Source organism: Sebastes fasciatus, chromosome 5 (genome assembly GCF_043250625.1).
Source record: "Sebastes fasciatus isolate fSebFas1 chromosome 5, fSebFas1.pri, whole genome shotgun sequence".
Lineage (NCBI taxonomy): Eukaryota > Metazoa > Chordata > Actinopteri > Perciformes > Sebastidae > Sebastes > Sebastes fasciatus.
This window is the reverse complement of record NC_133799.1, coordinates 24,321,255-24,334,049: the sequence shown is the minus strand read 5'-3', so window position 1 is coordinate 24,334,049 and position 12,795 is coordinate 24,321,255. Positions and strand designations below refer to the sequence as shown.

General features: G+C 45.2%; 1 protein-coding gene across 1 annotated transcript; it reads left to right on the top strand.

Annotated features, from left to right (window-relative positions):
- The first annotated feature begins 3,229 nt into the window (after nt 1-3,229).
- Nucleotides 3,230-11,630, top strand: myoc (myocilin). The gene is made up of 5 exons (XM_074635952.1): nt 3,230-3,916; nt 7,046-7,111; nt 7,201-7,293; nt 10,201-10,412; nt 10,498-11,630. Exons 1-5 carry the CDS (start codon nt 3,430-3,432, stop codon nt 11,080-11,082), a joined length of 1,443 nt encoding a protein of 480 aa, XP_074492053.1. The 5' UTR covers nt 3,230-3,429; the 3' UTR covers nt 11,083-11,630.
- The last annotated feature ends 1,165 nt before the right edge of the window (nt 11,631-12,795 follow it).

The following is a 12,795-nucleotide window of genomic DNA, read 5'->3' as shown; positions in this document are numbered from 1 at the left end:
GACAGCTCTGCCCTTTGCTCAGCCAGCCCTTCTGAGGGAGTCGACACTAAATTGGCCCTCAGGGGACTTTTACCTCATTGATCTACGGCAGCTGGTCGCTCAGCTCGCACTAGTTGCTGGTGCTCACAGCAGGAGGTGATGGCCTTATTATGTCAGCTTTGAAGATGAAGAGGAGAGGACAGAATTTCATCTCATACACTTGTTTTAATGCTGATGTGGCTGCGGTGAAAAGCCTGTGTTGTACCTGCAGATGGTTGGTAGTGTGAGTGCGAAGAATAGACCGACTGATATTCCAGAAAAACTAAATGTTTTCAGACCGGCCACAAAAAAGAGAAACGAACCATTTCATGACGTTTATCACTTTGGGTCCTCTGCAACATTAATAAGAAAAAAACCTTCTGGTACACAAAACACTGGCCTTCCTCCATTTCCCTGCAGAGTGACATACAAACCAACCAGCTTGCTGTCTTCAAAGACTTTTTCTACCCCGTCACCTGCTGTCTGTGGCTAATCAGAGAGGATCTCTGGGATTAGAGCCACTTTAACCAGGTGGGATCAATCTCCACACAGGTGGAGGTAATTGGTGGTCAAATGTACTTTGACAAAATATATTAATCAAATGTTCCCTCTTAAGAGGCATAATCAAAACATACTAGAGCTGTCAGTTGATTAAAATATTTAGTTGCGATTAATTGCAAATTAATCACACATTTTTTTATCTGCTCAAAATGTACCTTAAAGGGAGATTTGTCAAGTATTTAATACTCTTATCAACATGGGAGTGGACAAATATGCTGCTTTTATGCAAATGTATGTATATATTTATTGTTAGAAATCAATTAACAACACAAAACAATGATAAATATTGTCCAGAAACCCTCACAGGTACTGCATTTAGCATAAAAAATATGCTCAAATCATAACATGGCAAACTGCAGCCCAACAGGCAACAACAGCTGTCAGTGTGTCAGTGTGCTGATTTGACTATGACCCAAACTGCATGTGATTATCATAAAGTGGGCATATCTGTAAAGGGGAGACTCGTGGGTACCCATAGAACCCATTTACATTCACATATCTTGAGGTCAGAGGTCAAGGGACGCCTTTGAAAATGGCCAGGCCAGTTTTTCCTTGCCAAAATTTAGCGTAAATTTGGAGCGTTTTTGAACCTCTTCCACGACAAGTTAGTATGACATGGTTGGTATCAATGGATTCATTGGGTTTTCTAGTTTCATATGATGCCAGTATCTTCACTCTGGCTTCAACCTAAAAATAACAAGGTGCGTTAATGCGCTAAAGAAATTAGTTGCATTAAAACAAATTTGCGTCAACGAGTTATCCCGTTACCCACAAAGACATTTTAAAGGGGGTGTGTACTCCTTCTTCTTAAAGGTTTAATTTAGCTTCACGTCAGGACTGTGTCCAGCTGTATGCAAAGGAAAAAAAAATATTCAGTTAGACTATGTTTGTGCATTTGAGGACATTTCTATCATCTCTTCCTGCGGAGACACACCCACACTGGCAGCAGAGCATGTTTTGGTCCTCCGTCAGTGGCTCATGCTGGATGACTTCAGATTCCGGGCATAGCGGAGGTTACTTGAGTCATATAACAGTGAATCGAGAAAAAAGAGTGGACCGTGTGCCAACCAGCATTAGTCAGTCACACACACACCCTGTCCTGTCGACGAGGAAGTACAGAATACATTTCCATGATACTTAAACTCTCTAGTGAAGAAAACATTGTTCATATGTTGCAACGCTCCTCGTCTTTTTATAGTGTACCTGTTTCTCACTCCTCCTACTTTCCCAGAAGCTTCTTTCTTCACTTTTGTCTCTGTTTCTGTTGACACATGGTTTTACTCTCATCTTTGATGATTTAGTCACTCCTTTGTTTCACGTGTCTCAACCCTCTTCAGTGTCTCATTGTGAAGATATTTCCTGTAAGAGGAAGTCAAACACACACTGTACCGTATTCATCCGCTCACCCATCTGTCCAACCAATCGCAAACGTGCCTCATCAATCAAGTCGACTGTCTCAGGTACCACCTGTTGAGTGTAAACAAGCACTGACTGGCTGGCATCAACCTGCAAGAGGAAGTGTGTGTTTCTAAAGAGTGTGCACGTCTTCCCCTCTGCACCCTTCGCCCCCTCTAGCCTCCCTGGAGTGAAGCATCTGGGTCAGGTGGTGTTTTAGGGTTAAAGGTGGCCTGGCAGGTCAGCAGAGATGGATGCACAAGAAGATACACAGAAGTAAGGAGAGGAAAAGAAGAGTAGGAGAGGAGCCAGGACTGATTTTAGAGGCAGGATATGAGGGAAAGCTGAGACCTGTGATTTGAAGGTGCGTTTGTCTGCACACCTGCCTCATCGCGTGCATCTCTGATTCTCACTTCCAAATCTCCTCATCCTGCCTCTCTGAGAATAAACAAGAGATCATTCTCCGTCTCACATGACTGGAGAAGTGAGCCTCGCAGGCAGCGGTTCAATGTGTCTGTGATTGTTAACGGAAAGAGACGAGGGAGGAGGGACGAGACGCAGACTGCAACAAATCCACCAAAGTGACAGGAAGTGAGCTCGGGGAGGGATAGTCCCGGGCAGCTCACTCATGTTGTATTAAATATAAATTTAAAGGGAGTCTGCAGCATGAACACACAACAAACCCAAGCTCAGCTGAGGGGACTGGGTTCATGTCGGGGTCAACGTCCGGTATCAGGTCATCGATTGACTTGTAACCTCGACCCCTCTTAATGACGACCCTTATCGGCTGAACCTGCGTCACGTTCTGGCCCCCTGCCGATATGAAAGGGGACACCGGCTCCTCAGGAGGTAATTGTATCCAATGAGGCCGAGCTCTGCCTGCCATGCTGCTGGGGCCAAATCCCCTCTGACACATGGGACTGCATCATGCATATCAGGGGATGTTTTTGCAGATAAGACACGAATAAATGACACTGGAGTTGCACAAATTTAAAAGACAGAGCTGTCATGTTGGACCCTTAAATCCAAAAAACAGCTTTTGCAGAGACAGACACTCAAACTTGTGTGATATTGGGCTGTTTTTGTCCCCAAAACTACCAGCATCCCGTTACTTTTCTTCCCTCCCTCCCTCCCCCCTTCCTCCTCAGTTTTGTCCCTCTCTCCCCTCCCTCCCTTTCACTTCACCTCTCCTCTCTTTCCCTCCTTCCTTCCCCTCCAGACTATATAAATATCTGTGAGCTGTTGGGGAGAGCTCAGTGTTACAGACCTGTCCACTGAGGAGTGAAGAACAAGAGAGGGGAGGACAGAAGAAGAAGAAGACATACCTGAGAAAAGAAAAATAAGAAAGACAGTCATCACCAGGGAATTTGGGAATTAGGAGCTGACAAATAAAAGAAGACTGGACAGAAGAAAGAATTTAAAGTAACCTGTCTGTGTGAAAGGACCGTCTCCAGCATGTTCCTCCTTGTCTCGTTGTGTATGTGTGGTCTCCTGCTGCGAGGGGACGCTCAGGACCGAGCTGCTCTGTGGAAGGGCAACGACCGGGGTGGACGATGCCAGTACACCTTCACCGTGCCCAGCCCCGCCGAGGCCAGCTGCCCGCAGACCGGGGGCCCCGAGGTGGAGGGCCTGAAGGCTAGACTCAACCTGCTGGAGGTGCTGGTGTCCCGGCTGACCGGAGGGGAGACTGGTGGCCCCCAAGGGGCCACAGCCAGAGCTGAGTCTGGGCTTCAGGAGGCTCTGAACCGGGCCACGGCGGAGAGGAACCTGCTGCAGCGGGAGAAGGAGCGTCTGGAGCAGGAGCTGGGGGGGCTGCAGCGTAGGATGGAGGACATGAGGAGGGAGACGGAGAGGCTGAAGAACAGACCCTGTCCTCCACAGACCCCCATGGTCCCACCAAGCCCCCCTCTGCAGGACAGTGGCCTGATGAGACCTGCGGGGGGTAAGAGATACACCACACACTTTATGAGCTATTCAAAAAATGTGCAAAACTTAATGACATTTATGAATAGGAAACTATTTTTACACCTGAATATAATCTTGTTATGAATGAATCTTGTTATGAATTCTTATGAATGTATTTGGTGACTCTAACTGAATGATGATGGATTAATTGGAGCTGAGAAATTATGCATAAATGTCATCTATGTGTGGAATACCATGCACATATAGAGCCACACATAATTCCAGTGTTTTGCACAGGAACAGGGGTCCCGTGTGAGTGTTTGTTTCTGTACGCTGCTTGCAGAAACAGAGATAAAGCTGATAAATAATCAGCTTTATTGGCCAAGTATGTGTCCATATAGAAGGAATTTGACTCTGGTTTCCATTGCAATCAATGTACATGCACAGAAATTGACATACAGCAAACATAAACATTAACCTTTAACTACTAAAGCTCAGGTTCCTCCGGACACCATCTCTTCCTTCATAAATCCCCTTAAAGACAGCAGGGGAATAAAGTGTGTGCATCCTCTAATGTTGCATGTACATCTTTGTGTGTGTTTGTGAGGTTAATGTTTTGGTTGCCCCCATTAGTCTGCAGAGACATACGGCTCAGGTTTCTGCTCCCCCGCCTGCATTTAGGGGCGATGGTGGCAGGCCAGGCCAGAGAGGGTCGGCTCAGTATTTATGAGCAGATCCTGCCGCAGCTTTCTTTATGACCAGTGTTTCCCTCTGCATGACGAGCAGGGCGCGAATAGCCTGATTGGGAAGTGGAGGAGGGAGCGGCTGAAATGTGATGCACGCTCTGGAAGTGGTGGTTCCGTGCCAGGGTCTCATCTCAGGGCTTTTGATGACGCCTGGTGGGTCAGGGCAGTGGGGATGGAGTGGGGGTTAAAGGGGCTGCACAGATCTAGGGAGTTATCGTGGAGCCAGTGAGGTTAAGCTCTGGTATTCTGTGTGTTTGCAGTAGCCAAACATCCGTCTAATTAGCCTCCGTGCTCGTCTTTTCACCCACCATCTCCTGTTGGTCACCATCCCCCTTTTCTTCTCTCAGTTAAGCCATCACTCTCTCTTCACCCTCTTGGCTCTCAGAGTGTTCTGCTACTGCCCGTAAATCCTTCCCCGTCCACCAGACATCCCTTCTCCCTCTGTGTCAGGAGAGCTTACATACTCATACCTTCTGCATACTCCAGGTGATCTGTTTAGCTCCTCGTGTTTGCACCTGCAGAGTGAAATACACAGCGAGGGCCCCTTAGGGTGAGAGAGGCAGATGTAGAATAGATCACAGAGAGAGGACCACATGCTGAACCACAGAGAGAGAGAGAGAGAGGAGTTACAAGTCAAAGCGCTTTTGGCAAAGTTTGTACAGGAAATTATTTATAAGATTACAACTCAAGCAGTGGTTATGACCTCCAGTATCAACTGCCTCTCAAAATATATGAGCTGATATATTGCAATGTTATTTTTTGACTTTGAAGCCGCAAGCCGACGAGCCTTTACGCTAATTGAAGACCTGGCATGTGCTCAAAGCAGAACTACAGCAACAGTAAACGGTGTGGGCTGAAAACATTCAACAGTACTCAAAAGAAAATTATTATAAAACCACAGGGGCCACATTTACAGATATTAATGTGTTATAGTCAGAGCATTTAGCCCATTACCAAAACATAATTAGTTTCACCATGACTTTCAGAAGTTTCCTTTCAATTTCCTGAATGGGCAGCCAGCAGGAAATGCAGTCATAAATAATGTTCAATTAACTAAAAATATGTTTCAATCAATGTGCATATCATGCAGCAGGTAGAGGGACTAAATGGACAGACTGTGGCTGATTTTAAGTTCAATTTAAATGTGTAAATTTCTTCCATTTCTTGATTATACACTGCACCCTGAATTACGAATACGGGGGGGAAAAATAAACACCCAGATGCAAAATGTTTCATGACAACAATATAATGGGAATGCTGAACTGAACTTTGTGGGAGGATGGACCCAAATAAGATCCAACAGCTCTGCTGAGCTCTGTAAGCAGGGGCTGATTAGGCCGCTGTCTCCTCTGGCTGAGCCTCCTCTGGGAAATTAAGACCTGTCTGCTCTGTGAGGTTTATGGTATTCTGCTCAGTGACATCCCAAACAAAGAGGCAGGATATGAGGCCACATATGGCACCCCCATACACCCACCCACACACTCTGGGGAAAAGACAGTAAGAGAAAGTGTCTGTTAACCTGTGATGATGATGATGATGAATGGCTGTGTCCTGTGGGAACAGCCTCACAGCAAACCCCCTAAAAACACCACTGACCTTTCTCTTTACACACTTTTAAATGGGCTCAACCCTTTTATCTCTAACTTTCCCCGTGTCACCGGTATTCATCATCTGCCCCATTACCATCCTCCCTCTCCTCCTCATCAACGCCAAGAATCAACATCAGCTTCCAGATGCTGCCGCTTAAGGTTCTCTGCATCATTAGAGCTCATTATGCGCCTGGAATCGGCGGACACACAACACTGCACGTGCAAGAGCACAGCAGGCACGTGCTCACACACATACAAACAGTCACCCATGGACGCAGGTACACAAACGCATACTTTTCATAATAAACGTGATTGAAAAGCTCATTTTTCTGTTGTAAACACCACCATGTTTGTATCGCCATGCCTGTGAGGAGTATACAGTTTACAGACATTGTTTGACATTGTTTACTTCGCACAGTAATGGTTTCAGGAAGGAGCCAAGTGGGAAAATAAGCACAGGGTCGGGGGGTAAATGGGGAGGAACAAGAGGGGGAATGAATTAAGGAGATGAAAGAGAAGAGAAGGGCTGATACCTGACAGTGATACATGGGAAGAAGGGCCGAGCGACTCGTTTGAAGTTTTGAGGACGTGCCGTTGACAGTGCCGGGGTGGGATGGGTGTCATATGTGTCTGTTGTGGTCGTCCAATCTAGCGACAGGCTGACTCCGGCGCAGCTGGGAATCCATTCAGGGGTGTTTGTTTCCTGCTGTCACATTCCCCGCTGTCAGTATTGCCATAGCTAACGTTTGGGTACACAAACACTCTCTTGACTATTGTACGCTGCATGTGAGATGTGCAATCACTAAACTGTGTGTGTGTGTGTGTGTTTAGGTTCCAATCCGATGTCTCACCTGATGACCAGGCCCAACAGGCAGGGAGACAGCAGCAGTTTGAGAGGTGGGACACACGTGGTTTTCTGAAGAATCACCTCCACCTATAACTGTTTCTTATCCAGCTAAATCCATGTGTCCATCTGTCCCTGTCAGACTCAGCGTGGCAGTACGTACCTCCAGGCTTCCAGGAGCTGAAGGCCGAGGTGACGGAGGTTCCCGCTCCAGACGGATCTGAGGACAACACAGGTCTCTGTTTGAAATATTCTTGTTTATTTCTCCCTAACAGGCCCTAAAGCATAACACACAATGAATGTAAACAGAATCAGCCTGGTCTCACTCCGAGGGCATCAAATACCAACACTTGGGCAGTGACTCTCGGCGCCTTGATACCAACGCACAAGACACCCTTTAGCGTCTGTATCCGGGCTTTTCAAATAACTCCAATATAAACCCAACAATTTTAGACCCTTGGAACAACGGACGTAGTATAAAGAGCGAGAAAGTCCACTAAGGGCAGGAGGCAGAGGTGGTGGATGGGTTAAACAAACACAGGACTTTTACTCAGGGGACCGGTGTTCGTGTCTTGTGTGAAAACAAGTTGAGTGATTTTTACGACGCTGCTACGCCACTGAGTCACATAACGTTACGTCCGTAGCTTGCATTACATTACAAGCGTACTTATTTGAAGACAAACCATGATCTTTTTTCTAACCCTAATGAAGTAGTTTTGTTGCCTAAACGTCACCGCCATGTTTCACAACGTTAACCACGCACAAACCTTCTGCAAGATACTATCCAAAAGGCTGGCCCCGGCTTCTGCCCAAGTGGCAAACTATGACGAGTAGGGATGAGATCACGTTGGAAAACTCCACATGGCACCTTTAAGATCAAACCTGTGTATAGGAGAAGTTTCAAAAAAATATATTCAACTACATCGCACTCAGTCAGCGAAGATGTAAAGAACACATATTCTGTAGTTAAAGAGCTAAATCTTGCAAAAACACCAGTATAGTCCTTTAAAACTCAGTCCTGGCAGCTCATACCCCTCTCACTCACCCTTTCTCCCCTCTCCCTCCTCCATCTGACCTGGCAAACATGACACTCAGCCCCCTGCTGAAAGCCTCAAAGCAAATACTGCTATTAATACTGCAGCATTTGGGGCGAGAATACCGGAGTCATGCCAATCGGAAGGAATGAGGGCCTGCCCGAGTTTCACGTTTGTCTCGTAAATGTAAAGGGAAAGCACCCCTAACGAGGATGTCACACACACTGCCAACTCCCTCCCTCCTGTTAACCACAACAGAGCTACTGATTGGCTCTCTGCAGGTTTGATTGTTTGGGGGATCATGAAAACACGTCAAGGCAAACAAGTCATATTACCGCGTCTAAGGGAAGCTGCATGGCAATGGGTGTATTTATAATACATATTCCTATCTAACCCTTAATCCGGCGCTGCGTCCTGGACCTGAGAGCAACGGTGTATTTTAGGAGGTGGTAAATATAAAGCCTGCCTTATCGTTTTCCACAGTAAGACAAGCAGCGCATGAGTCCCTGCCCAGGATGAGGTGTAGCCCCAGTTGCTGCTCTGATGCTGGTGACTCAGACAACAGTTGAGGCTAACAGAGAAGTCAGTCAGCATCTCTAGACCTGCTGTCTGCCTCCATGATGGGAAATCATGACCTCATCATACCCCTGACCAGCGATCGGATGACCTCCATTGCCCCACAGACATGAAAATGTAGACACCCTTTGACGTATACCACTCACTGCGTGACTTGTGACCTGAAGTGACCTTAAGTCAGAAAAACGACTTTAAAAGAACAGCATTTAGGGCGATCTATTGGCAGAAATATAATATAATATAATAATAAGTATGTTTTCTTTAGTGTATAATCCCCTGAAAACAAGAATCGTTGTGCTTTTGTTAGCTTAGAATGAGCCGTTTATATCTACATACGGAGCGGGTCCCCTTCTACAGTAGCCCAGAACGGACAAACCAAACATTGACTCTAGATAGGGCCATTGACGTCTTCACGTCGGCCACCGTCGTTCCCTTAAAAGCTTGGCCAGCCCGTTCTCATTCCCAGGGCGGGAATGGGTCCAACAAACACAAGGCTTTCATCCGGGAGACCTCTGTTCATGTCCCGTGCGTTGCGTTGCACTTTCACTTCATAATGAGCTGTTTGTACGTGTCCTATGTTCACAACGTCCAGTCACATTTGCACTGTTAAAACTTAGATATTTTAAGTCAACCATGTTTTCCTGAACCGAACTAAATGGTTTTGTTGCCTAAAAATAAGCAAGTGGTTTTGTTTAATTCACAACATTAAACACGTGTTTACTGAAAAGCGACGCCAAGGAGTCTGATGAAGCGTTAGTATGTGATGCGTTGGGATGAGAACGTGTGGGCTCGGCACGCGGGAGAAGTTGGTCGCAATGCTGCCAGATCCTACACGCTGCACCTTTAAAGAAAAATTAGATTTGATTTGAGGATGATTGTTTCCCCAACCTTAGACCTAACCCCAACCAGTCATCTCTGTGACGCCTACAGGAAACATTATTTGAAGGGGAAACAGACATAAGACCCGTTAATGGAAAATAGGGAAACCCACCTGCAACAGTCAGCATATTTCATCTTGTAGGGATTCAAAGCTCTTGCTTTTCACATAATCTCTATAAACAGTTTCTGCACTGTAGAAATGAGACGAGTTTGGTATCGGAAGCGTTCTGGTTTCCGTTTGTAATCCGAGTAGTATTGACCAATCACGTTTGAGCGGGCTTTAGTTGAATGCAGAGAAACAGTCTGTGGGGAGAGCAAATGAGGCAGAATGCATTGGCCGAAATGCAATGTCTGAACCCACCGGCTATCTCTATTTGTGTAACAATCCGGTCAAACACGTTGTCTCGTAACTATCGGACTGTAAACAATAAGCAGCACACAGAAACGGAATAACCGAACATCCGTTGGCTACACCGGAACTCCAGAAATACAGTATAGCCCCTTTGCCCCCAGATGCTTATCTGTCGTTAAACAGCTGATGGGTTCTGAGATTGCTTTTCACATATTCAGATCTGAACGGTCATGATTATATCAAATATTAGATTTTTTTTAACGTGTCTCACAAATCTTTTCATCCCTTCCTCTCCTTCCAGGTTGTGGGGAGTTGGTTTCAGTCGGTGACCCGGTCACTCACAGGAAGGCGGACAACATAGCAGGTAAATATGGAGTTTGGATGCAGGACCCCGAGGCCGTCTCCCCTTATGGACCGGACATGGTCTGGCGCATCGACACCATCGGCTCTGACGTCCGGCAGCTGTTTGGGTATGACGACATGGAGCAACTCTCTAAAGGCTTCCCATCCAAGGTCGGTGTCGCAAGGATTATATTAATTCATGGGAATAAGCCGAAAGATCATTCCTAGTATTTATTGTCATGTTTTCTAATAACAGGTCCTGATGCTGCCGGAGCTGGTGGAGAGCACCGGTGCCACTCTGTACCGAGGCTCTCTGTATTACCAGAGACGTCGCAGCCGCTCCATCATCCGCTTCGACCTGGCCTCCGAGACCACCGCAGCCCGCCGTGACCTCCCCCACGCCGGCTTCCACGGCCAGTTCCCCTACTCCTGGGGCGGCTACACGGACATCGACCTCTCCGTGGACGAGCAGGGCCTGTGGGCCGTCTACTCCACCAACAAGGCCAAGGGAGCCATCGTGATGTCGCAGCTGGACCCGCACAGTCTGGAGGTGAAGAGGAGCTGGGAGACCAACATAAGGAAGCTCTCCGTGGCCAACTCCTTCATCATCTGCGGCAAGCTGTACACCGTGGCCAGCTACACGTCGCCCAACACCGTCATCAACTACGTGTACGACACTAAAACCAGCCAGGGGAAGTCCGTGGCCATCCCCTTCAGGAACAAGTACCGCTACAACAGCATGATCGACTACAATCTGGCTCAGAGGAAGCTGTTCGCTTGGGACAACTTCCACATGGTGTCCTATGACATCAGGCTGGGGCGCCAGCAGCCGGCCAACTAAGGCCGCCATGATGACTGTTGAAAAGCAACATTTTGCTCACCTGTTCCTGCTTCAAAGACTCAGCTTTAGAGCATAATGTGTGTGGTAGTATTAGCAGTTATAACACCATCAGTATCAACATGTAGAAGAGCCGAACTACCAAACTCCAAAGTGAAATGAAGACGTTAGAGGAACAGCGCCCCCGCAGGTGTGCTTTTTTTTTTTTTTTCTCCAGTGGGAGGGCTTTACTGTGGCACATGTTTTTAGAGGAATTATTTTTGTACCGCCTTTAATTCAGATGTATGATTTCGTTGTTTTCTTGATAAGCTATATATATATTTGAGGACTGAAAGATGAAAGAATATTATAAGCTAAGTGGGATAATTACAATACAATTTAATTAAATCACAAACTCCCGTGGTACTGCACGCCCTGCAGTGTTTCACCAGTCAACATCTTCTATTAAATAAACTGCTCTCTCACTCAGCATGTATTGAATATCGCATGTACACTGTAGTCAACATGACGTAATGTTCAAAATCACGAAATAAACTTCTTCCTAAATTACAGTTTGTGTCGGCTATATTTCAGAGTTATTTATACCACTTCATAAGGGTTTGTAAGCTGCAAATAATACCGTTATTAATGGTTTAAAAAAACCTATACATCACTGGTTACCTACAAATGGAAACTATGTATCCCAAGATTTGGTGATTGAAAACTTTTTCAATCTATTTCTCCTTCAGCTAAATAAAAAAAATGCATCGTCACCAGTGTTGAAAGAAGTATTCAGATCATTTACTTCAGTAAAAGTACTAAAACCACACTGTGAAAATACTCCACTAAAACTCAGATTAATGTGGAGTAAACAGTATTAAATTTATATATTTACCTCTGAGATGTAGAAGTATAAAGCTGCATGAAATGTAAATAAATAAAGTCAAGCATGAAATAAATTAGGAATTAAAGGGTCAACACTTTCTAATAAGATATCAGAATAAGTTATGAAGTCATGTGGTTACTTTATAAATGTTAATAGGTCATCAATAAATTGATATAATTCCTCAAGTCTGCAGATATAAATTTCAATAAGTTGCTAATAAATGTATTGAACACCAGCGGCCCTAAAAAGACAAAGAAAGTGTGCTGCAGGTGGAGGATAAACACCGGCCAAAACCTGGCAACGCAAACATTGTTCCTCTTAATGGCTAATGAGCAGCCGTGGAAGAAGTACTCTGATCTTTTTCTTAAGTAAAGTATTAATACCACAGTATAGAAATACTCCGTTGCAAGTAAAAGTCCTGCATTCAAATATCTTAGAAGTAAAAGTACAAAAGTATTAGCATCAAATATATACTTAAAATTAAAGTACTTGTGCAGAATTGTCCCTTTCAGAGTTTATATTATTGGAATATTATTACTGATGCTTTAACACGTAAGCAGCATTTTAATGTGACAGCATTTTAACTACTTGATCTACTGTTGGATAGTTTAATCTGCAGCACAGTATTTTATAAAAATGATCACGTTTTTTGTTTGTAGAATCTTAATCTGTAAAGTAACTAAAGCTGTCGGATAAATGTAGTGGAGCAAAAAGTACAATATTGACCTCTGAGATGTAGTGGAGTAGAAGTATAAAGTAGCATGAAATTGAAATACTCAAGTAAAGAAAAAGTACCACAAAATTGCACTTCCGTACAGTACTTGAGTAAACGTACTTAGTTGCTTTCCACC